The following is a 27264-nucleotide window of genomic DNA, read 5'->3' as shown; positions in this document are numbered from 1 at the left end:
TTAACAATTAACAATGAAGAAGAAGAAAAGATAAACGTGATTAAATTATATATATTTAAATTAAATGTATTTTTCTTTATTTTTTTATAAAAATACTTTTAGTAACGCTTTTCTTTTGGCTGTACTATAAAAAAAAATATGTAATTGCATTAACATATTTGTAAAGCTGATGATATCACACCACAAAATATTAAATTTTTCTTAGAATGTTTTTGAAAAGTCATTACGTATGGAACTTCTTTAAACTAAATATTAATATATTAATATTACATTAATTATATTAATAAATAATATTTTTTTTGATTCGCTATGCTTACTGTTGGGCCATAAAAGATAAAATAATACAATGTTTATGATTTTAATAAAAAATTATGAAATTACAAAAAAAAAAAAAAAAATAAGAAGAACAACACTTACCCTTGAACCCACGTTGGCCACAAAATTATAATGTTACTGCTTCATTGGTCGCAAAAAACTTAAAATTGTGCAAAGATCAGCGCGCGACAATAAAACAAACGATAACTTTTTTGAGTTCTTCTTTAATACAGTAAACACAAATACAAAAAACATAAATTTTAAAATATAATGCGCTTGCAATCGCAACAAATCGCAATGGTCATATATGCTTTTTCCCACTGTTTGTAAAGTTATTTTTTGTTTTTTATCTTCCATTCGTCTGCTGTTTTTCGAGTGGAAAGAAAAAAAAGCGGACTGTCTCAGTGCAGACGAAATATAATGTAGACAGGGGGATATACGCCTAGCACGTATTTTGCTATCTGCAATGTAATACCGCGGTGGCGATCGACCCCAGCAAATGCTAAATTCGATTTACTAAAAGACAATGGCCTCCGCATTTACTACAGGGTAGCGCCATCTATTTGTGAATTCCGGTTTTATAGGTAGGTATATACACCCGGCATACTAAGGTGGTAGAAGAAAAACAATTGACTACGTACGAGCCAATTGTATTACTTGGTAGTTGATCCGTTATTGAGATTGCTTAAAGTCTATTAGATTATTGTTGCTGGGGTGTAGATGCTTGTATGTGTATACTGCATACTAAACCGTTTTAAGTATATTTAATTATTTCCTTATTGTACACTTACAATTGTATTAAAATGCTTAATGCTCAGGTGTCGTTAGTTGAGCTTGATTTGAGTTTCCCGTAGCGTCAACCAACTAATTTGCAGCATCGGATAGCGGTTGCGCACGTCTATACATAATTTCTTTACACAAACATATGTACATACGATTTGTATAAATATGAGTAAGTTTCATTTAATTGCAAATTTTCTGCAAACTTAATTTACCAATTTGCGTAGTTGAACAGGTTTATTGCACATGCCGCACCAGCGCTGGTTGCCCTTGATAATTACGATTATAGTTAAGCTGTGCATTAGGGCGGTTCGTATATGGGCATTTTGTTTTTAACTATTGTAAGTGTTAATTAATTTAAGTATTTATTTTATTTATTTATTGTAAGTAGTAATTAATGTAGGCGAAGCCGATTTTTGTAGCAACGAAAAATTGATGAACGCGTCAAAAAAAAAAAAAAAAATTACTGAAGTTAGATTGAAATGCTCATGCACTATTTTATGCTGCTGATAACAGGGATGCTAGAATGACACATAAGTAAAAATGAAGCGAAACGTAAACTTGAACTGTATCAGAAAAACGAAGCACAGATTCCTAATCTACGACCCAAAGATAAGTTTACGTATTTTGGCGTTGTTTTCTGTGTCATTACAGAACCTGATATTTAACCTACAGTGTACTACATATATTGCTTGAGAGTTCTCTAAGAACCGAAATCTTTGATAGCCAGTAGTCTATATCATCCCAACTTGCTCATCGTAGACACGACGTTCACGTGCATTAAAATAAATATTTCAAGAAGGCGAAAAATTTGAATATTCAATAAATAATTATAAAAAATTGCTCAAATTTCACATAAGAGCTGATTGGTTGTATCACTGCTCGCTTTTAAGTAAATGTGTATTGATCAAAAATGACTTTCATCAACCGAACTTAACTGAAATATGCTACTTGATCTCAAAAAGCATGCTTTCAAAATTAGCGGAAGTGTACTTGCCTCCCATGTAACAGCAGTTTTAAATGCGGTAAAAAATGTCAGTCTAAGTTCAGTTCCGCCCTAATTTAGCCACCTGCATGCTATTTTCCGCTCAAAGGCAAAATTACAAATACACCATTACAAAAGAGTTTGAGAAAATAATTTGCATTATATGGCAAACCCTAATGCGTATGCTGATATGCATAAAAATGTCTGTAAACGTGTACGTTTCAATGATCGATTCTTGCAATAGTTGATATTAGCTTATAAACGTGCTTCTACCTGTAAGCAGTTTACATACAGCTGCGGTCATATAAGTGGGAGTTCAAGTATTTTTACTATTAATATTATAATATGCGTTTGTATATCGTAAATATCTCTTAGTTCCAAATACGGAATAGTTTTTTGTTTTTTAATTAACGCTTACACCCTTTATTGGCTGCTTGACCGAGCTCCTCCTCCTATTTGTGGAGGACTCTACAGTTTTACGCCGACTCCGAACGGCAAATGCTTTTTTTATGAGGATCTTTCTCATTGCAGAAATATATTCGGGGTTTGCCATTGTATGCCGTGGGACGACCGCTATTAGAAAAAAAATTTTCGTGCAAGGAGATTCGAACCTACGGCCGTGGAGTAGTTTGGTCAATATTAATATATGTATGTTGGTGGGCGATTTCAAGTAATTGAAGTATGTTGAGCATTGTCGTAAATTTCTATGAAAATTTGTTAATTTGTAGGCTTGAGTAAAATATTAAGTAAACTGAAAAATTATAATTTTGTGATTTATTCAATGTTTAAAATTTTGGTATAGTTGTTTTAAAGTTCGGTTCTTTTTAACTACTAAAATATTTATATATATTTTATACAATTTTTGTTTTGGAAATTTTTTTTATTTTTATTAAATTTTTTTGGGAAAACATTGTTTTTTGCCATTTTTGAATAATACCCTGAAAGTTTCATAGTTCGATCTCCATAATTTTTGAGTTACATGAATTCAAATAGGTACAGTATATTTTATATTAAAAATTTAAACAACTATTTTTCTTAATGTTAAAAAGAACAGAATATATTTCACTTAAAAAAACTCAACATTTTCAACATTGAATAAAACTCAAATTATAAATTTGTTATGTTTAAACATGCAAATAAACCAATTTTTTTACTTATTTTTATTTGTTTATCAAATCCACAACCGAAAGTTATAATACGTTCACATATAAGTAGATGATCTACTTTTTCGCGCTTAAATCAAAATTCTAAAACATAATTCTAATACAATTTTTGTTAAATATTATTAATTAGGGATTCATTTTACAGAAAAAAACGTTTTGTCCTCTTATTACTTATTATAAAATGTAATATCGAATTTCGAATGCGTAATTTTTTGCAACCTCAGTAAACGTCGCATACGGATTTTCTCCAACTGTTTATTATTAGCAGCCAATTGCGCAATTAAATTAACTATTCCTTCTCCTTGTATTTTCTTCATATCATTAATAATAATTAAAGAAACCAAAAACACCGAAATATTCCACTAAAATAATTTCTATGAAGAAAAACTTGTCAAAGCAGTATTGACAGCTGATTGTAGAGTTTTCAGGTAATCTGCCATATGTGAACGGGTAGATTAATTTGGTGGATTTATAGGTGATTAATGCATATGTGAACGTATATATTATTAGTTTACTAATGTAACATAGGTCCTCTTCTTTTCACTAAGTCGTAGCAAGTGGCTAATAGATGAAGCAATTGGTACAAATGACATATTTCAGCAATGTGGGAAGAGAGCTGCCTTAAATTACATGTGTTGGTAAGGCAGTGGGTCTAAGAGAAGAGCGCGAAGAGTCTATAATAACATAGTGTAAGTACACTAGGCGGCCGCCGTAGCCGAATGGGTTGGTGCGTGATTACCATTCGGAATTCACAGAGAGAACGCTGGTTCGGTGTATGTCTGCCATGAAAAAACTCCTCATAAAAATATCTGTCGTTCGGAGTCGGCTTAAAACTGTAGGTCCCTCCATTTGTGGAACAACATCAAGACGCACACCACAAATAGGAGGAGGAGCTCGGCCAAACACCTAACTGAAGTGTACGCGCCACTTATTTATTTATTTTTTTAAGTACACATAAAGGTAATGCATTTGGAGCCGCAGAGGGTCGCGGTATTATATAAAATATATAGAATGTGGAAGTTGTGAAAGTATAGAAATAGAAGAGAAGAGAAAAGGCAAGAAGAAAGATATACGTACATATTAGCACCTATTGGCAACAAAGTAATGCAGCAGTTAACTTCCAAATTGCGATGTGCCTCTGATTATTTTGATTTTTAGGAGCAGTTGAATTTTCCACGGGCTAAAGTGTTGAGTAGTCCATAATGATCGTAGCACAACATAGACTTTCCCTTTTGGTTATTCCGAGTCAGATTTCTATTAAAAGTTATCTCTAGGTTTTTTTGTAGTATCCACAAAAATCTGCCAAATATCCGTAAGTAAAAGCTTAGAGAAATATTAGGATGGATTAAAAACGATTTTTTTGTTTCTTGATGTTACACTCAAGATTTGTTTTATGGCCAAAGAAATCAGAGAAAAATTTTTGTTTTTTATATTTATTTTTGCCGCCAATGCTTTCTGTCAATTATCTTTGAATTCCTATGCGAAAAATGCACTGGTATACCATTTTGCAGATCGATATTCCTTAATATCGGGTGTTTTTTTAACTGCAAGAAAACTATCGATACCGATAACCATGTGTCGGCATAACTATGTTTTTGTGGAAATTTACTTCAAAAAAAAAAAAAACAAAAAAAAGAAGATAAATAAATCTGTTCGCTTCCGAATTGTGAAAATTTACTTAAAAACAAAAACAATCTATTCTAAAAATAAAAAATTAAGTTCATAGAGCAAAGTTGAAGAAGACCCCGAATATCGAAAATTCGTCGTCGTTCTCAAATTGTTGGTATTTGTCCTTCGCCATTATCGCATTTAAGCATTGGCTGACATCATTCACATTTTTTGGAAAAAGTAATCAAAAATTGGAGTGATCGAATGTACCATGCAGTGTATAGCCGCGGCGGACATATGCGGGATATCATATTCAAAAATTAAATAACATGAAATTATCTACCAGACTATAATACAACAAATTCATTCCAACCATATTTATATTTTGTATTATCATTTAAGTTCTTCGGCAGCATATAAATGTAGGTTTCTCTATTTTTACAGATATGCATATATGTATATCTTATTATATTTAAACTTTTTCTACTTTGGTTCTATAAGCTCTTGCAACTTGACCGAGTTCAAATAGCTCAGACATTTCCTATTTCGACTTGATTCATTCAGGCAAGCTGTACTACTTATTGAAAATCTCAAGTGCACTAAAGCTAAGGTATTATTTACCAAGTTTCAATACCTTTACAATCATTTCGTCATTTTAGTATACCTTTTTTTATACTGCGAAATGCAATGAATTCCTTAGCGCAGTTTTAAAGTGAGCAAGAATGCCCTCATGTGAAAAACTACTCTCTCTCTGTGTTGGTGCTCAGAAACTTACTCGACAAAGCTTAATTTTCTATATAATTCTCTAATTGCGTAAATAAATAAATTTTTTAAAAATTACAACAATTTTCTAATTGCTTTAATAAATAAAAAAAAATGCAACAACCTAAAGAAATTTATGCAAAATAAATTAATTTATCCCACTAACAAGATGAATTATCACTCAAGTGGGTAAACGTCGTCAGCGACAAATCGGCAAAGAAATTGCAGACAGACCTACACACATTCCAGCTGAAGCTCATCCCACACACAACGCCTTATATAGATAATGCAAACTACCGTTGGCAGAAAGAAATTATCCGATACTATTATTATGACCGCCATCTTACATAATTTTATTATTTTATAAAAGTTTATGTTTTTGTGTAAGTTTCTGCATTACTTAGTTTTGAATAATTTTAAAAAATTGCTTTTGCTTTATTTACACAATACAAATGGTGGTATTCACTATGCTTGGTTAGAGGCAATGAATGAGAAAATTTATGCTTGAGTTATTCTCCTGCACATGTGGCCTAAATAAAACTTAAATCGCAATTCAACTTTTGTTTAGAAATATATGAAATATTTAGTAAATAATATGCAGTATCTAGAAAGTCACGAAAAAAAACTGGGGAAAGTTGTATCATCGCGTGTGCATTTTTTCTGTTCTGAGATTTGAAAATTTCGTTAAAGCAAAGAAATATAAAGGTTTATGTAATTCGCTATAAGAAACCCGGCATTAAATAATATTTAATCAGTTTTATTTGATAAGAAAGAGTAAACCGTTTTATTGATTGCTCTTGAAAATTAGAACTTCCTTGATATATGGCTGCCGATGGTGTCACAGTTGGCCCTACAGTAGCACAAGTTGTCGACTCAATTTTCCAAAACCATGTATGGATTCTGGTTCTATCTCACAATGGCTTCACCGATATCATGGCTGATAACATAATATATCGAATATCTTGCTTAAAAGATTGATTGTTTGATGGGTTGAGTGACATGCTGTGCCACCCTGTTAAAACTATCTAAGCTCATCTAAGTTGACTACGTTAATTTATCCCCATTAAAAACCAGTAATTCTAGGTGATAACAAGGCCTGCGAATCTCGCTTTTTTACAGTTTCTACAACCGCTATGGGTGTTTATTGAAGGTTTTTTTATGCTGAAAACGAATATGACCTTGAAAATGCTCCAGCATGTCAGGATTTTTGGCAATTTAAGGTTAAATAGTCAAAAAACGCAGATTTTGGCCATTTTTTAATTTTTTTTGAGCAATGTAAAGTTTTTTTTTTAATTTTCCACAACGGCATCGCAAAGTACTACTCTTTAGCTTTAAGGTCCTTTTTTAAAAATATTTTTACGATTAATATAAAAAAAAGTTATTCTATTTTGAATTGGAGACTTTTAGATATGCAAATTCAACCTTTCTAACTCTCTAACGCCCCTGTAAAGGGCGAATTCAAAATAGTATTTAAGGGGGTAGTATGGTATTTTTTTTTTTTTTCATTTTTTTTTTTTTTCTTTTTAATTATTCTATAACATCTTAAGATTATTGTGTGAAAGTTTGAAGTGCATTAGAGTAAAATTGACAAAGACACAAAGGATTAAGTATCTACCTCTCCAACCGGATTTCACGCTGCCGAAAATCTTTAAACGCGTTTTTCTCACACTTGCCTTTTTTACGGTCGGTGTCCACTGTAGATTCATATCTACTGCACCGATTCTTTTCAAATTTGGTTTTTTTGTTTCTTTACTTTATTCATGAGGTAATGACGTCGAGTTTTTTTTTTTTTAAATTTTGTCATATTTTAAAACAACAAAGTTTTCAAGTTTTTTTTATGAAAAATCGGTGTTTTGACTTCAAAGCGTTTAAAAAATTAAAAAAAAAAAAAAAAAAAAAATTCGACGTTGTTACCTGCGAAACTTTATTAGCTGATGAAATCAATTTGGTTTTTTGATTTTAGTTGATCCAGTAATGAGTTCTGAGGGACACCGCAATAAAACTTTTTTATGAGACGTCCGCGAAGATTCGCTGCTCATTTCTTCTTCATAAAAATCAATGAAAATTTCACACAATATTCTTTAAATATGACTTTATAATGAAGTAATTTTAAAATTTTGAATAAATCAACTGTGTCGACAAAAAAAATTTCGAAAAATATGCTTGTTTTACACCGAATTAACCATACTACCCCCTTAAAGCTGAAGACTAGTACTTTTCGATACCGTTGTGGAAAATTAAAAAAAAAAACTTTACCTTGCTCAAAAAAAATTAAAAAAAATGGCCAAAATCTGCGTTTTTTGACTATTTAACCTCAAATTGCCAAAAATCCTGACGTGCTGGAGCATTTTCAAGCATAAAAAAACCTTCAAGAAACACCCATAGCCGTTTTAGAAACTGTACCTCGCAGGACTGTGAAATATATCCGATATATTTTGGTACATAAACTTTATTTTTACTTAATTGTAAAATGTGAAAAATTGATGGGTGATATAACTTTTTAATAATTTTTTTCGTAATCAGGACACCAAATTACAAAGTAATTAGTTAAAATTATCGAAAAAGTTTTTTGGTTGTTGGCCTGTGTAATTAGTCTCCGAAATCGTTTTTCAAAATCGAGATATCGAAGTTGAAGGTTGTTCACTTTGCGCTACAGCAGCAATAATCCCAACAGAACATCCTGCTTTTGGTCTTCCAGTCCTTTTTCTATCCTCGACAGAAATAGTTTTTTAAATTTTTTCAACAATCTTTGAATTGGCGACTCATTGGGATGATTATTTCCTAAAAAAAAAATCACGAATTTTGCGATAAGTTGTTCTTAAAGAACGACCATTTTCATAATAAGTTTCAATAATTTTAACGTGTTGTTCTAACGTGTAAGATTATACATACATCTTTTTACTTGACAAATGAAAAAAGGTACCGTTTAGGAATTATTCACTACTGACATCTAGGCGTCACTTTTGAAAGACCCTTTTTTCCCAAATTTGAATAATTTCACTTAATTTATAACAGAGATATCAGGTTTTTTTAAGTGTTATTAAATACAAGTAGGCGTGATTGCTCATTTTCAATACCAAACTATCATAGCTAAAGAGTAGGTTAGGTTAGGTTAGCCAGGTTGCTTAGAAAAGACACTCATCTTTAAGAAAGAAAGAAAGCAACTAGTCCCTCCAGTGAGACGTTTTGCAAATTTTACAGGTCTTCAAACAAATAATCCCCAAGATATTTGGCACGGCTTTTTTGAAGTGCAGAATATTCACAGAGGAGTTGTTGTATCGACTCAATTTCTTCTCTATCTCTATAACTCCTCCACTCGCTGAAGGCCACGCTCAGAGCCTTTTCTTGTACACTTATCTGCTCTTTCATTTCCCTCCACTCCGAGCGGTCTGGGATCCAACAAAGTGTCTAAGCGAGGAATTTAAGGGTAATTGTGTCGAGTACACTCCCAATCCAGTGCCATTGTCCATCTTTCAGCCGTTAATATAAATATGGTGACCACTATCATCTGATATGGCTCTGGTCTGCCAATCCTTCCTGTCGGGTATTCGTATTTTATAATATTTTTGAACCTTTGTATGTTAGCAACGGCGAGTATCGCAGGCGATCGAACAATGAGCTGTTTGAGGTTTAGGACGACATGCAAATAGTGCTGCGCATAAAGATCCAGCTGCTTCGTTGGCTGGGTCATGTCGTCCGAATGGATATAAACGCTCCGGCTCTGAAAATATTCGATGCGGTACCAGCTGGTGGTTTCAGAGGAAGAGGAAGACCTCCTCTGCGTTGGAAATATCAGGTGGAGCAGAACTTGTCTTCAATTGGTGTTTGCAACCGACCTCGGTTAGCACAAGATTGGCGCCGCTTTGTTAAACTCAAGAAGAAGTTTCGTGCAGTTGGACAGGCGGACGAACGGATATACAGACATAGCTAAATGATCTCCTCTCATTATTCGGTTACGTGAACAAAATCATAAACCCTTATGCCCCCAAGTGTGCATTAACATGAAAGTAATGCCAAATTCAAAAAAAGAAAGTGAACAACTCGAGATAATGATAGTTTCGAACGGCCTGCGCAAAGCCGTACTCTTCCTATGGGAGATTTTTATTATTCTACATGGTGTGCATGCTATGCATTCGTGATTAAATGTCAATGTCCAGCAGCTGCCAATTATCAACTCGATGCAATCAACTTGAAAAAAAATTGCGCTAAATTCAAGATAGACTAACATCATTGACCCTCCTTACTTACCACATGTGACTTGCTGGACTTGGAGAATACCCCTAATGACATCTACGTCTAAAATTGTAACATTTGTAACAGAGCCGTGAGTTACGATTTTTTAAGTGTTGCTTTGTTAATTAGTTCCCAGAAGATATGCATACTCGTATATACTCGTACATATAATTATATATATGTGTGTATGTACTTTTAATTTATGAGTTGCACATACAATATATGATGTGATCTTTTATAAATAATGTAATATACGAGAAAAGCTTTAATAAGTTGTGTTTACAAATGCACAGCGCAGATTAAACGAGTTTTTGATTTAAATTTTTTATGAAAAAAAAAATAAAATTTTCTTGATCGAGCACGACTTAGAATCGTAGAAACAAATCTTGAAATACTTCTATCTGTAGTTTATTTAGCAAAAAACTGGTGATAATTACTAGTTTTAATATTATTGAGGTTCAAAGGTAGTTTTTAAAGAATGCGTAGTTATTATTATGCAGTCGGCATAAAAATCAGGCTAGTGAGTGCTGACCGATTGTTCGTTTCTTTTTCTACAAATATGCTCCAGTAGAATAAAAAAATTGCAAAGAAACCCGATTAGCTGGGTTTTAGAAATTAAAACTTAAAATTAAAACCGTTTCGACAACAGCTCGCAGCTATCATTAAAGATAAATAGAAACTTTAACGAGAAACCACTGCAGAAGTTTTCTTTTATAAAATTTTAAATGTTTTTCGCTGGGTAACTTTAATGAACCATATCAGTCATATTTCACGATCTCTCAATTTGTAGGTGAAATTACGCTTCAAATGTGGACTAAGCCGGCGGCCGCCGTAGCCGAATGGGTTGGTGCGTAACTACCATTCAGAGTTCATTGAGAACGTAGGTTCGAATCTCGGTGAAAGACCAAAATGAAGAAAGAATTTTTTTCTAATAACGGTCGCCCCTCGGCAGGCAATGGAAAACCTCCGAGTGTATGTATTATATTTCTGCCATGTAAAAGCTCCTCATAAAAAAATTATTTGCCCTTCGGAGTCGGCTTGAAACTGTAGGTCCCTCCATTTGTGGAACAACATCAAGACGCACACCACAAATAGGAGGAGGAGGTCGGCCAACCAACCAAAAAAGGTGTACGCGCCAATTATATATAAGTATATATACAAGGTGAAGTCCAAAATAAACAAGACTGAGCTAAAATAGAAACGACAGGAGCTTTGTTCTGATAATTTCGAGTTTATTTATAGTCGTCTCCGGTCCGATACACTGTGCGGTCTAAAAGCTTTTCGAAAGAGTGTTTTAGGTCATTAACAGTAATGCCCTTTAGGATGTCTATACAAGCCTTTTAGATGGCCTGTGCGGACGCAAAACGTTTTCCTTTTATGGCCAAATGCAGTTTTCCGAATAAGTAGAAGTCACAGGGAGCCATATCAGGCAATGTGAAAAAATTAGTCACAAGAGTGGATCGAAGAGATGGTGCATTATCATGCAATAAGCGCCAGTTTCCTCCTTCGCGGTATTCAGGACGAATTCGACGAATGCGATGCAACAAGCGCTTCAAAACGCCAAGATGGAAAATTGCATTGACGGTTTGACCCATTGGCACGAACTTCTTGTGGACAATTCCCTTGGAATCGTAAAAACAAATGAGCATTGACTTGATTTTTGACTTCTCCAAACGGGATTTTTTGGCTGGTGTCTCGTCTTGGGCCTTCCATTCGGCACTTTGACGCTTAGTTTCAGGTTCATGTTTGAAACACCATGTTTCATCACCAGTTACAATGATGTGAAGGAAGTTCTCGCCTCTTTAATGAGGTCTTTCGAATGTTGAATTCTGAGCAGTTTTTGGTCCTCAGTTGACATGTGCGGAATGAAACGTGCACAGACCTTTCGTAAGCCCAAATGATCGGTTAAAATGCGATAATTCGATGTCATTCATTTTGGATAAATTTTCGAACAATTTCGATGGAGTTTTCGGTGATTACTGATTTTGTGCGGTCCGTAAGTTCATTGTCATTTATGTCCTCACAACCATCACTGAAACGTGTAAAACACTCATAAACTCTGCCACGAGAAGACAAATATCGCCATAAACTTCTTTCATCAATTGAAATGTTTCGGTAAACGTTTTACCGATTTTAAAACAAAATTTGATATTAGCTCTTTGTTCGAAACTCATTTCTTTACCGATGACACAAACCTACTGACACTTTAGACCCAATAACTCCGCTTCCACTGAACCGAATGTCACCCAGCTTACAGTGGAAGTCAGCTAGGGATGTAACTTCCAAGGCACTTCTTCTTCTTCTTAATTGGCGCGATAACCGCTTACGCGATTTTGGCCGAATTTAACAAAGCGCGCCAGTCGTTTTTTTCTCGTGCTAACCGGCGCCAATTGGACACACCAAGTGAAGCCAAGTCCTTCTCCACCTGATCTTTCCAAAACAGAGGAGGTCTTTCTCTTCCTCTACTACCACCAGCTGGTACCGCATCAAATACTTTCAGAGCCGGAGCGTTTGTATCCATTCGGACGACATGACCCAGCCAACGCAGCAACTGGATCTTTATTCGCTGCGCTTTGTCTATGTCGTTGTAAAGCTCTTACAGCTCATCGTTCCATCGCCTGCGATATTCGCCGTTGCCACTGTGCAGAGGTCCAAAAATCTTGCGCAGAATCTTTCTCTCAAACACTCCCAGCGGCGCTTCATCGGATGTTGTCATCGTCCACGCTTCTGCGCCATACGTTAGGACGGGCATGATGAGAGTCTTGTAGAGTGTTAGTTTTGTTCGTCGAGAGAGGACTTTACTACTCAGTTGCCTACTTAGTCCAAAGTAGCACTTGTTGGCAAGAGAGATTCTACGTTGGATTTCAAAGCTGACATCGTTATCGGTGTTAATGCTGGTTCCTAAGTATACGAAGTCCTTTACAACCTCGAAATCATAACTGTCAACAGTGACGTGGGTGCCGATACGCGAGTGCGCCGACTGTTTGTTTGATGACAGGAGGTACTTCGTTTTGTCCTCGTTCACCACCAGACCCATTCGCTTTGCTTCTTTATCCAGTTTGGAGAGGGCAGAACTAACAGCGCGGTTGTTAAGGCCGATGATGTCGATATTATTAAAAAGATGATACCATCAAAAACTATTTATATCGCTCGAGTTTTGTTTATTTTGGAGTTCACCTTGTATATATGCCTTCACGAGGGTTGAATTTTGTATTTTGCGCCCAATAACGAAAACACGGTGAAATTATAATCAAAATGGCTTTATTGTTTCTGAAAATCTTCTCCTTGGAAGTCGATACTCTTCTGTCGTGCATTCATATAAATTGCGGAACAACATACCCCAGAAGGTGCTAAAATTATCAAGGGCGAAGCCTGGTTTATAAGGTAAAAAAAAATCAATTTTTTTTTTCTTCGTTTTAAGCGATTCCTATTATATTTCAGAATATTCACACCAAGTTACAGAGCCTAATTCTCAATATTTCCGTAGATACAAAGCCAAAGGTAGGCGAGCGTTAGGTAGTTACGCTGTGACCGGACAGCTATAGTACAAACTTTATCTTCTTTTCTCGACTTTTTATTTTTATTTCTTTGAATTGACCTACATGAATGAAAAAAAAACGAATGAACCTTTTGAAATGAATCATAGCTTGTTCCCTTCAGTATTAAATTCTCTTCTATTTGGAACTAATAAAATAGATAAAAAAAATGTTTCAAGATTTTTATACCAAGTTGAAGTGAATTTTTTTTATAGAAAGGCATTTTTTCTCTCAGTTTTCTTAGTTCATCTAGAATAAAAAATCATGATAATTAGAAATCCATTTGAATTTTTTGCTTTAGATAATAATTACGCACGGTTGGAAACTCCAGCGTTGCAGCGCTCTACTAATTTCTATGTTAAACATTTTTTTCAACTTATTTTAACCAGTACAAAAATTTTTTATACTTTTTAAATGTTCATTAAAAGATAGAAAAAACTTTGCAGTGCTAAATTAATTTTTTCCTTAAAAAAAAAATCGCAAAGAGATGCAATTTTTAGACCTCATAAACCAGGCTCCCCCCTTAAAAAGCCTCAACATTTACGGCACCCCCGTGGGCCTTGTACAATATATCTCTCTTGGTCGCAGTGCGCAGTAGCCTAACAATAATAAAATTTATTGTTATATAATGCATATAAACGGCCTATTTTTATATTTCCATAGAAACTGTGTGGACGTGATTTTTTTAGCCGCCATATCTGTTGTACTTGTATTGTTATTTCTCATAAAAATTTAAATTTTGCGACATCAATAATTAGTACATTCGAAGGCATGTTTTCAGTAGTTACAATTTTTAATCTGAAAGCGGAATTGCATTATTCCAACACCAATCAAATTTTTATTTTTCCTTTTTTTCTGTGCTGTGGCATTTGTTAGTATCAGCAGCATTTATGGCGAACATTAGTATCATATCTTTTTCATTTTCATCGCTACTTCTTAATGAAAACTATTATAAAGTACAATACCCTTGTTGCGTTAATCCAGTATCTACTTGAGTCATTCACTAATAAATCCAGGAAACTTAATCCGTTAAACAACGCTCTTTTTTCACTTCTATTTGGTAATTTAATTTCACTTTGAATAGTAAGTCTCTTGGCAGATATGCAAAAAGACTACAGTAAAATATCAAGATGCAGCTCGCGAAAAAACTATAGTATCACAATATTTTCATCAGCTTTGACTATTTTTCCTTTGTTTTTTAACTGACATTAATTTTTTTTTTTAAATATAGTTCACTCTACAATAAATATCATATAAATTAAAGCTTCAAACTCTGTATAAGATTTATAAAAATTTGACAAACTTTCACCAGTATTAAAAACTTTTTAATCAGAATTAAAAAATGGGGTACGCAGTTTTATAATATAGCTCATTAAATTTTATTGATAAAGTGCATGTTGAAGCGGCTCAAAACTCTCGTTATATGGAGAAAGTTCAAAAACCAAGGGTTTTGGAACCCCAGACCTTTTTTATAGCCTAATTAATTTTAAATCGGCCGCCGTAGCCGAATGGGTTGGTGCGTGATTACCATTCGGGATTCACAGAGAAATCGTTGGTTCGAATCTCGGTGAAAGCAAAATTAATAAAAAAAAAAACATTTTTCTAATAGTGGTCGCCCCTCGGCAGGCAATGGCAAACCTCCGAGTGTATTTCTGCCATGAAAAAGCTCCTCATAAAAATATCTGCCGTTCGGAGTCGGCTTGAAACTGTAGGTCCCTCCATTTGTGGAACAACATCAAGACGCACACCACAAATTGGAGGAGGAGCTCGGCCAAACACCTAACAGAAGTGTACGCGCCAATTATTTATTTTTTTTTTATATATTATTAATTTTTAAATTACATATGTACCTTAGCGCTTTTCGAAAAACAGGGAAAAAGGTACTGAGTGCAATTCTTGCAAAAAATTGCTGGTGATGTAAGCATGCCATTCGATGGAAAATACAATCCTGATAACAAAAAAATTATAGAAGAGCAGCAAAGCCACCATTGGGTATTTCGTGTGATTCACATACTGATGATAGCGATGAATGCGCTCAACAATTAATTTATTGCAATAAATTCAAACCACCATTGACGCCAGATTTATTTGGTTTCAGACAGACTTAATTTCGCTAAGGGAATATGTTTTTATCAATAACGTTTCAAGGGATATTACTAGAAAAGTAGAAGTCTAAATGTTCAGCTTCTTTCTGCTAAATTTGAAAAAAAAAAAAATGATTTTTATATTAATTAATTTTGCTCTTCAAAACATTCCTATGAACGGAAAAAAATTACAATAAATTCCAATAATTTATTTGATAGTTTTAAAAATTCAATGATACATCCATATGCATATTCTATTCTTTCTACATAGGCATACTAATTCAATCTGAGTTCTCTGCATTTCATTTTTCTTCCACAGATTAGATGAAGACAAATTCGAGTTAATTAATGTAAGTATATCATGGATGCATTTTCACTCATTTCCCCCTGCTATATGTATATGTATTTGTGCATATGTTTGTCTCAACTACAGAACACAGTATTACCAGAGGCTGTACAATTTTGGGAACAAGCGTTGATGGTGCGCGAAACAAAGGGTATAATTAGGCTTAACAGGTGAGTGATGCTTTAACAGTCTTCACAATATAGAATCCATGTAAACATTTAACATTACATTAAAAAATATAATAATAATCTATTTTTTTAGAAAATGTAATAGCACGCAGGTGTTTGTGAAAAACGGTCTGACGCATTGTATCGACAACTGTAAAACGGTGACAATGTGTGGCGAAGTTGAAGTGCCGAAAGAGCATTTAGATGTGAGTATATAGTATTCATTTAAATAGTTATTTCCATACATTATACAGAGTGGTGGGCAATTAAGTGGAGGCAGTGTATAGTAGGCGATTTCTTAGATCTGGCTAGAATTAACTTATAAAACCTACAAATGATTTGAATCGTTTAGACAACAGCTAATCATGTGATTAAATTTGAATACAATCGATGGGATATTTTGTTTAACACCGAGCGAAAAAATAGCAATTCTTGTTTTCTCCTCTAGGCAAAATTTCATATGCACGTGAAATACTCAGTTTTTAAGTTTTAAGTCTCAAAAGACTAATCCCTTTAAATATTTATTCCCACTCTATGATATTAATATAAAAAGAGGATGTATTCAGCTATTAAAAAATTAGATGTTGTATCCATTGCGAGCACCATATTTTATAGGGGGAGAGTTCAACTATTTTTTTGTTTTACATTTTTATAAAACAGTAAAAAGAATGATGTCGTTTCATATCTATGTTAATATTAGTTTGGGTGGAAAAATCAATTATTTTTGCGTACAATTTTTGCGCAAGTGGTAAAACTGTTTTATGGTCGATCTTTAATTCCTAGGCGATACTACGACTATTAATATGCCGGTCAACTTCAATTATTTATGTGATTTTATAGACACCGAACGTTGTGCCTGAATTGCGATGAAACCAAAATTACACCTAATTAGCCATTCACCATTCACAATTTCTGAGGCCTGGCTTGCATTTTCGCCTTTATCAAAGAAAAACTGTAAAATGTATCGAGTTTTCCGTTTGTTGTCTTCCATTATGAATATCCGTCAACTCAAAACTGAATGGAACAAACAAAAAGCAGCAAAAGATTTTTTTAGTGTGAAATGTCACCTTGACAATGAGCATAATCTTTAAATTGTTTGATCGTTTTTTTTACAAGATATCGATCACTACAGCCATCTACCGGGAAAATAATGATTTCTCTTTCCCCAAGCTAAAATAATAGAGTGAGTGTAAGTATTGAAACTTGAAAATGTATTTAGTATGCGGCGTTACTATATAAAATCCATAGTTTCAAGTACAAATGAAATTTTTCCTGGCTAACTTTTACTGTCGCACGGAGTAATTATAGAGCCTATCTTCGTGGGGCTAAAGTTTTTTATTTTTTATTAGCTCAATCAACTGACAAAAATAAAAAGGATTTTTTTTCGGACGCGGTCTTGGGCATGGAGCGCCTGCTGCACGGTTTTTTTTTGGAAGAAAACAGCCAAAACCGTAAGCAGAATAAAATGTCAAAAATCATTGCGATTTTTGAACCACTTGGAACTTGGTTCAATAATCCAGAAACCTGCATACCCGAAATTTTTTTTAATTTTTATAAAAAAGTTTGAAAATTTGCCGAAGTTTTACAAATTTTATACAAATATGATTCTTGTTACAGGATGAAATATATTAAAAAAAAATAATTGAAATTACCAAATAAATAGTCAAAACTTATCAATATATAGTGGAAACTTTATTTTGACGGTGACGGTATGTAGGTTGCAGTGCCTGATAGTGATGAGTAAAATTTTTCTAGTGTGAAGTTTTCTGATATTTCTGAAATCCTTGTGGCGTACATCCAGAGCTTCTTAGATAAAATATCTACTCGTACTGCGAAATGTTGTATCTGCTCTATGAATTAAAACTTTCTTAGCTGTTCAACAAATTTCGCTGCAGTTTGGAGTGTGCACTTATTAAAAGCTTCGACTTTTAGTTTGTATGCAGAGGTTCTTAATATAATGCTAAATATAGCAATAAGCATTTCATAAACACGCCAAACATTTTAATGAGTACACCCACACACACACACACACCAAATACTCGTCTTGCGTTCAGGTTTGCAATAATTATCATTTTTTAGCAGCGGCTTAATATCTTCACTATCATTAAGATAGAACGAAAAACGCACGCAGAAAAATTTTGTATACCGACCGAACACATATTTTTTTATTTCATTTTAAATGCTTTCTAATCCTTATTTTTTATAAAATCAAGTAGGGTCGAATTAAATAAGTAAATGGGTAATATAAACATTAATAATTGCTTTAGAACTGCTAATCTGCGCATAAGATCCTGAAAAAATAGCACACTAAAACAAGCAAAAAACTCCTCCTAAGTTTGAGGTTATACAGTAAGGTGGAGCGATAGTACCTTCTGCTCAAATATGAACGAGACGTTATCAATAAAACGGTCCGCGGATGACATATGGCAAAAATAAATTTTTTGTTTTTTGGTAGGACTGTTATAAGCTTACGTGGCAAATTTCAGCGTGATATGTCACATAGTTTGTTTTCTGTGCTACTGTAAACAAGTCAAGCTAGAGTGTGTTCTTCGAATTTAACGATGGAAATTCAAGTTGAACGAAGAATTTGTTTGAAATTTTGTTGTTCCAACAAAATTTCGGCTTCGGAGGGCCGTACATCGGTTGAAAACTTGCCTCATGAACGTCGTCCAGCAACATCAGTAAACGACGAAAACATCGGAAAAGTAAAGGAAATTGTGCTTGAAAATCGCACAAATCGCAAAATCGGTTAACGCTGAATATTATTTAGACGTTTTAAAGCGTTTGCGTGAGAACATTCGTCTTAAAAGGAAGGAATTGTGGGACAACAAGTCATGGTTCTTGAATCACGATAATCCACCAGCTCATACATCACGTCTTGTTCGCGATTATTTCAACAAAAGTAATGTTAATATCGTTCCGCAAGCACCGTATTCGCCTGATATGGCTCCATGTGACTTTTTCCTGTTTCCCAAGCTCAAGTTGCCGCTCCGTGGAAAACATTTTGAGACAATTGAATTCATAAAAGATAATTCGAAGAACACACTCGAGCTTGACTTGTTTACAGTAGCACAGAAAACAAGCTATGTGACATATCACGCTGAAATTTGCCATGTAAGCTTATAACAGTCCTACCAAAAAACAAAAAATTTATTTTTGCCATATGCCATCCGCGGACCGTTTTATTGATAACGTCTCGTTCATATTTGAGCAGAAGTTATATGTATATTTATTCGATATTTGTTTTTGAGGGGCTAATTAAATTTGGAAAAATAAACAAAAATTTTCACAGCAATTAATAAACTTCAGATATAGTAGGTTTAATCTTTATGTTTGTAAGTTGTCTGTAATTGCAGTACTAAAGTAAAGTAATAATAATTTTAATAATAATAATAATTTAAATAATAAATAAAATAAAACCGATACAACTTATAACCCACAATTCAAGCTGGCCACTTAAAGTCATTTGATGTCACCAACTATTGAGTATGGGAATAAGTTTCCGTCCTTGCTTAGCCAAAGTTACGAATTATTTAAACAAGTAAATAAACGGCCGCCGTAGCCGAATGGGTTCGTGCGTGACTATCATTCGGAATTCACAGAGAGGTCGTCGGTTCGAATCTCGGTGAAACACCAAAATTAAGAAAAGGATTTTTCTAATACCGGTCGCCCCTTGGCAGGCAATGGCAAACCTCCGAGTGTATTTCTGCCATGAAAAAACTCCTCATAAAAATATTTTCCGTTCGGAGTCGGCTTGAAACTGTAGGTGCCTCCATTTGTGGAACAACATCAACACGCACATCACAAATAGGAGGAGAGACTCAGCCAAATACCCAAAAAGGGTGTACGCGCCAATTACATATATATATATATAAATAAAACATGATATTATGTGAAGTATCTGCCATTGGAAGCTACAACTTTACTCCATCTTTCAGGCAGCATACGGATTCCTCTGATTAAAAATTCGAGTTCTTTTCACTTGATCCATTCATTGAGCCAATTTGCGGTGCTCTCGTAAGAAGTGAATCGCTCTCCAATAAGGGCTGACAGTATTGATTGGAACAGATGGTAGTTCGAAGGTGCAATGTCTGGGAAATAAGGCGGGTGCCCAATACAGTCCCTCCAAATTTTTCTGGACCGATTTATCAACGTGTTTGTCATGTTTACCGTCTCGTTCCGGCCGCTTTTCTTTGAGAGCTCATTCAAACGCTTTAGCCGCAGTCGGTAACGCTCGCCAGTGATGGTTTCAGATGGTTTGAGGAGTTCATAATAGATGACATCCTTCTGATGCCACCAGATGCACAACATAACCTTGGAAGCATGAATATTTTTTTCGCTGTCGATAGACCTGGTTCACCTGGCAGACTCCAACTTTTTCAATGCTTAGGGTTATCGTAATTAATTTTTCATTTCTAGTGACAATGCGATGCAGAAAACCTTTTCTTTTTTGCCGTTCAAGAAACATCTCACACGACCCCAAACGTCCTTCTCCTTCAATTAATGTGGCACCCAGTTACCTGCTTTTTGGACCATTCCCATCGCGTGCAGACGTTTACCGACGTTTTATCTGTCAACATCCAACTCTTTAGACATATCATCAAGGGTTTGACATGCGTCATCATCCGATAATTGTTGTAGTTGAGTATCTTCTAGTTTTTTCGCTGCCCCTTCGCGATCTTTATCACTCACTCACGTCGAAATTCCCACTTTAGAAGCGTCGACTCTTTTCAAGTTGTATTGGATGGAGCGTGATTACCATAAATATTGATCAATATACGACACGTTTCAGCTGCACTCTTCTTTAAAAGGCAATATTGAAGCATGATTTCCCGCAAATGCTGATTTTTCGGGACGAACGTATACATTTTTGACTTCAGATAAAAAGGATCTCAACTACTGCGATCGATACCTCACATATACACCTTCAAATCACCAGTATATTACTAGAGCGAACACAAAAATAGTATCAGCAGCGACTTCTCTTTTACGAGAGTGGGAACTTATTCCCATAACCAATACATCAATAACACTAAATATCCGCAGAAGAGTTTTGAAAAAAGAATATACAATATTTACTAATTTGGGGGACGCGACAAGCATGCACTAATTCCCCAAATTTATGTTTAAAGATTTTTATCATTGCTCCTTTGTTGAATAATTCTGAGTATATTTATACGAGGTATGCTCCGAAAATCTTCGATCTTTCTTAACCTTTAAAGGGTTATGAGAAATGTAGCATACAGCTTAGCCACACTACTTTTAATTATAATAAACCTTAACGAAAAAGAAACAGGTTACTTATTTTTCAAGCTTTTTATATATTTTATAGCAATTTGCTCTTCAGTCCATTTTACCGAAAACCCGAAAAAGAGCAACCATGCTCGTTAAATCGACGAAGATTACCCGTTTAGGGTTAATATCTTCGTACCTGATAGTTTTAGCACCCTCTGCCTGGTAAGAGTGCCAACTGTATAGCTTCACAAGCTTCAGTTTCAGTTTTCATCATTCTTTTTAACTTCCTCACACTTTACTGTTGTAAAAAAGTGACAGTGCAGGCGCATGCATCAAATCAATATTTGACAGAGCACAGAGTCTACTGCTCCATGAGCTGCTGTAGAGTTCAAAAGATACCGATTCGACCAAAATGAATGCTCTGAAAGCTATACCAGGAAACGAGTTTACAGACTGTTTCCGAAGTGGAAGCGCATTTTTCATTAAAGTGGCGACTACTTAAAACTTTGTCATTACTACTTTCGTTTTCGACTTGTCGTCACTTCCTTCCACATAAAATTTTCCAACTCCATAATGAAACGATTTCCCTATCAACAGGTTTGTCGCGTATGCAATGCGACAGGACAAAATTGCCGCGCTGACGAGTCCACACAGGCGGGAGAAGGCATTGAAAATGCAGATTTTATATTCTATGTATCGGCACGCCAAACGGAGCGATGTCACAAAGGACTGACGGTTGCGTATGCGGCGCATTGCCAACAGGAGGCACATTTAGATCGGCCAATTGCAGGCCATGCCAATTTGTGTCCAGAGAGTATAAGCACAAAGCCACAGGAGTTGCAGACTCTACTATCGACCGTGAAACATGAAATTCTCCATGCACTTGGCTTCTCGGTGAGCCTCTATGCGTTCTTTCGCGATGATGAAGGTCGTCCGCGAACGCCACGTAAGCCAGATACGGGCAAACCGTATTTAAATGAAAAGTAAGTATGTAAATATATTTTTTCTTATATAAAACTGAAGTTATATTTTTCTATTCTTGCGCGCGAAGATTACAAATTCACCAGTGGAGTAATGAGACCATACGGAAGGTGGAACGTCCAAAATGGTCCGTGCGTGGTGGACATGTTCGTAAAACGTTGGATATGATGGTGACACCGCGTGTTGTGGCCGAAGTGCGCGAACATTTTAATTGCCCGGAACTGGAGGGTGCAGAATTGGAGGATCAAGGCGGTGAAGGCACGGCTTTAACGCACTGGGAAAAGCGCATTTTGGAGGTAATTCCTTATATGTTTGATTTACATACGAATTTGAGAAAAACTCTTTTAATTAAATTTATATTTTTTATGCAGAATGAGGCAATGACGGGGACGCACACACAATCGGCAGTTTTTTCACGTATTACGCTGGCTTTGATGGAAGATTCCGGTTGGTATCGCGCCAATTACAGTATGGCAGCCCCACTCTCTTGGGGTAAAGGATTGGGTTGTAATTTCGTAATGCGAAGTTGTAAGGACTGGATACAAGGAAATAATGGCAGGTTAGCTCGTAATTTCGAAAATTAATTTATTCCATTTTACATGAGCAGGGTGCATTTAATTGATGACATTTTTACATACATATTTTAAAATTTATTTTCAATAATTATTCTTTACAAAGACTCTAATAGTAAGAAATGAAAAAAATCTGGCAATTTTTTTTATTAAAATAAGTTTCGCTTACACTTAAAATGCTAAAAAAAATTCAAATCATAACCAAGTAGACATTTGCCAAGTAGACACGCATCATAATCTCCATCTTTTTATCTGCATTAATCATCATACGCTTATTGCTAAATTAAAGTGCCAATTTCATGCAAGCGATTCTAATTGAATAAATCATTCCTCATTATTTCCATTACGCCCACAATAGTACGAGCGATGAAAGCGAGAATTGGTTGCGGTATGCGGGAAATCAAATCTAATTTAAATCTCATACGTAGCTTATGTGAAAATTACTGTTTATTACAGAGGACGGTCAATTCATCCATTCTGCTCGAAAGTGAAACAGGATCCGCTACAAACTGAATGCACCGATGATCGCAATTCGGTGGCGCTGTGCAATCTGATACGCCATGATTACGAGTTGCCCAAGAAATATCAGGTAATTTGCCTTTATAAATTGAATCAAAAGCCATTTGTCATTCGTCGTATATCTCTTTGCATTTCTAAAGAATTTCGACAGCTTAAGTCACGTCAAAAGCGGCGAAGAAGGCTATTATGGTGGATCTGTATCATTGGCAGATCATTGCCCCTATATACAGGAGTTCACGTGGCGCAATAAAAATATTATTGTGCGCGGCTCACATTGCCGCTTTGTCGAGAATAATCCCAGTAAGTATCAACACTCTTCGTACGTTTATTTGCACTTTTTGTTGTACAACTAATTTCCATTTGCGTAAACTCACATTTTAGAGCCTGAAAAGAATTTCGCATTGGAGAGCTATGGCATCGGTTCAAAGTGCTTTTATCACAGCGATTTCATGTGGGAAGAGCGATCGTGTCACCAGACACGCGAGTGGCAGCATTGGGGCTCAGGCTGCTACAAATACAACTGCTCCGATGGACGACTTCACATATTGGTGGCCAATTACACCTACACTTGCTTTTATCCTGGTCAAACACTTTCAATACGCATCAATGCCAATGATTGGCTGCATCGTGGCGCCATAATTTGTCCGTCATGTAATGAACTTTGTGGTGAATACTTTGCCGAGCGGGAAGAGCAATGTCGAATGCGTGAGGAAGCGCCACCTGCTAATAAGTATCCACGCGATACACTAACCTGTGCAGCGTGTGTGCGGATGCCTCACAGCCAAATATTTATGCTTGTTGCCATAATTATTGCATTTAGAGAGCGGCATGCGTTCATTTTGCATGGTTAACTCGAGGGGTGGAAAAAGCTAATCCATGTTGTTTGATTTGCTTTAGTAGGGGTAATGAAACGCAATGCCCTCGTTTTTAAAACGTTTGTATGTATAATATAATGTGTACAGCAACTGTGTATCCTCAGTTAAAAATAAGCACACATTTTATCAATTTATTTTAAGTGTACCAAGTATAGGAAGCTAAAGTTCTGCTTTAGTTAGTAGTTAGTTTAATGCTATGAAGTGTTTAACATATAGAGGGTCAAAAGCCAAGTAAGCCAACCAGTTTTAAGTAAACAAAAAAATTCTAATTGATTTAGAATGATTAAGAAAAAAAGACGTAAGCTAAACAAAAACAAAAGAGAAAAACAATGTCAGCATTGTAATAAAATAAAGACTGAGATCACCATACTAGGTACTCAAAAAACAATTTTTGGCCGTCTATAGGCGATCAATAACCGAAAAAAATAAATGTAATTAGTTTATTTGTTTTTGCAGCGAAACATATACATATCTGTGGACTTAAAATAAAACTAAACATTGGATTTTAGTAGTTTTGCTTTTGTATCAAAAAATCCTTATAAAGGGTCTTTTAAAAGACGTGTCTATAAGACATTTAGATTTTAGAGGTCTCACTATTTTTATTAAAACTGTGGCTCTTAACAATTATATGCGAAAAATTGTTTCGCAGATTTTTGATTTCTTTATTTCTAGTTTTTATTCTACTTAAGATCTACAAAAATTTACTTATATTTTAACTGAGCTGCAAAGTTGTCCAAAATCAGAAAACGTATGAATGACTAGCGAACGTTCGCTGTCATCGAACAGTAAACTTATTAAACTTATCGCCTCTTCAGTGTTCCCATTACACAATCATTTAAATGTCCACCATGTGCACATCTGCAGTCTGAATTAAAATTTTCAAGGACCCATTCACACATCATCGCATTGAGATCAACAATCTCGATCCGAATGTTTCGATCCGAATCGTTGTTGGCTTATTCACATATATCATACTTTACTTTTCAAACAGCCGCTGGTCTGGCCCGCCAGTTTATTTTCTTGAAATTTTTTCACCAATCTTTGATCCCCAATTGTCGACCCACTTCGGACGATGATTTCCACCAAAACATCACGAATTTCGCGTTAGGTCACTAGGCGTTACTTTTGAAAGACCCTTTACTTCATATAAAAATTGTCAACCCGTTATCAACTTTATTAAGATGAATTTAATTTAGCGCTTTACAGTTAGAAACTCGATTCGCTAAGTCTTAAAAGTCCACAGATATACACCATGCATCCAATGAAAGTATAAATTTCACCGCGATTATTTCAGCGCCGATTTATTAAATCGTCAAATGTATACTTTCAAGGCCAAACTATACTGGTCAAACTAAATTTAAGAGTTGGCATGTCTACATTTGCTCTAAATTACTGTTTTGGCATATTTCGAACAAAGTTTAATAAAATTTCCGATGGAAAATTAGCCCATTGGCGCCTCATCTCTAAGATAAATTACTCCAAGTCTGCTTTTTGGTATCTTGGAGTCCACACAAAATTGACCACAAATGCTTAATCGAATTTCAATCTGGCGATTGAGCTGGTTAGTTCAGCTTTGCGATGGAGTTTCCTTAAAAAAAACTAGTAGGAAGGAAGCAGAAGATAGTAGACATATCCGATCAAATTACTTTGTCCCAAAATGCGCTGGGCATGTTTACATACTGTTTCGTAATTTGAAGTTTTTGGTCCTGTTTGTAATGGAAATCAGAGATCGGTTTTTTGCGACATAGTTTTTTTTAACCAAATATTCATAGTTTTCCCTGCACTGTACTGGCGGAAACATCCAAATCCAAACTTTGATCAACTCGCTTTATGAAATTTCAGGGTTTTCGGTAACTTTTCTTCGCATGAGACGCTCAACACGTATCGAAATTTTTGGTTTTGTACCTACTCCGTACTGAGACTTCCATGCATTCCTTTTCTTGAAGTTTTCAAAAATATTCCTTGCCTCTCCAATCGAAACGGAGTATTTCTCAGATATTTTTGCTCATATTTCACTCAAGAGAAGGACCTCTTCAATTTACTGCATTTTTCACTTAGAATAGAACAAAGATGAGACAATTTACATAATCAATGCAAATTCAGTAAAACCTGAAGTAAACCTTTGTTTTAACTTGTTAGAAATCAACACAAACTAATATAAAATTATACTTTTATATGACGCGCACGTTCAGCTAACCTGGATAGACTAATCACTGACCATCCACTAAATATTTTTTACTTGTGAGTAATAAGTTCAAATTTTATGCGAACTGTTTATTTACATAATGGCGCCTCTTCATGCCATGCTTTAAGAGTGTATTTATAAGTAGTGAAAATGTAGCAAGCAATTATTTATACTTTCATTTGATGTCTAGTGTATGTACCTATGCCCAATAGGTATGCTGATTGCATTTAAATATACCTTAACGTATTCGATTTGCTAAAATTCAACTGAATGAATTGTTTACTTGCATCCCTTTTTGCATTATGCAACGTGATTCTATGATTAATTGTATGTTTACATGAAATATCTAATTTTTCTATGGCTTGTGAATTTGGAGCAAATTTTCGATAAATAATATACAAATATTTTTGTGATAAAAAGGCAATTAAGCAATACTATCAAATTGAGATTAGGAGGTTTAAACCCAACTATAAATTGCAATAAGTTAACTATTGACACAATTATGCTATAATAATAAACTGTACTCTGTAATTAAGCGAGTGTGTTCGGTATGAAATTATAATATCAATAATTCAACCTACGTAGGCTTAGGCTGAACTTGTAACAATTTATGTTTTTTTGTGTGCAAATGGACGGATCTGCTGCCTCCGAACAACATTTTTTTGAGCTGCTTTTTTAATGTTCATAATGCAGATATGTATTGAAGTTTTATAAAAAAAATTACCTTTTAAGAGTTTCATGTACGAAGTGGAAATCGAACATACGAGTTTCGCATTACTAGCTATTATGCCATGCATAGGCATACTTGGCTACAAACTTAGACAATAAATTCCTTTTCTTATTTTTTTTATATTATTAAAAAGGAAGTTTATAATCCTGCTTAAATATTTAAATCAAGCTTTTTGAACTTTTCTTCAT

At 34.8% G+C, this 27264-nt stretch overlaps 1 protein-coding gene across 3 annotated transcripts in view; it reads left to right on the top strand.

Moving 5' to 3' along the window:
* The window catches only part of LOC129235413 (leishmanolysin-like peptidase), a 65865-nt gene extending 39551 nt beyond the window's left edge, over positions 1 to 26314 (top strand). For 2 of the 3 annotated variants that reach the window (XM_054869239.1, XM_054869241.1), the window contains exons 4-13: positions 15786 to 15816; positions 15900 to 15982; positions 16074 to 16185; positions 21812 to 22197; positions 22266 to 22491; positions 22567 to 22754; positions 23126 to 23155; positions 23224 to 23356; positions 23427 to 23586; positions 23668 to 26314. In XM_054869239.1, the coding sequence (XP_054725214.1) occupies positions 15786 to 15816; positions 15900 to 15982; positions 16074 to 16185; positions 21812 to 22197; positions 22266 to 22491; positions 22567 to 22754; positions 23126 to 23155; positions 23224 to 23356; positions 23427 to 23586; positions 23668 to 24137 (1819 nt within the window). In that variant the 3' untranslated portion in view covers positions 24138 to 26314. The remainder of the gene's footprint in view (positions 1 to 15785; positions 15817 to 15899; positions 15983 to 16073; positions 16186 to 21811; positions 22198 to 22265; positions 22492 to 22566; positions 22755 to 23125; positions 23156 to 23223; positions 23357 to 23426; positions 23587 to 23667) is intronic. The other variant, XM_054869242.1, reaches the window with a different exon arrangement.
* Positions 26315 to 27264: the final 950 nt, after the last annotated feature.

Source organism: Anastrepha obliqua, chromosome 1 (assembly GCF_027943255.1).
Source record: "Anastrepha obliqua isolate idAnaObli1 chromosome 1, idAnaObli1_1.0, whole genome shotgun sequence".
NCBI classification, from domain to species: Eukaryota; Metazoa; Arthropoda; class Insecta; order Diptera; family Tephritidae; genus Anastrepha; species Anastrepha obliqua.
The sequence above is the reverse complement of the archived record's forward strand: the minus strand, read 5'-3'. Positions and strand labels throughout refer to the sequence as shown.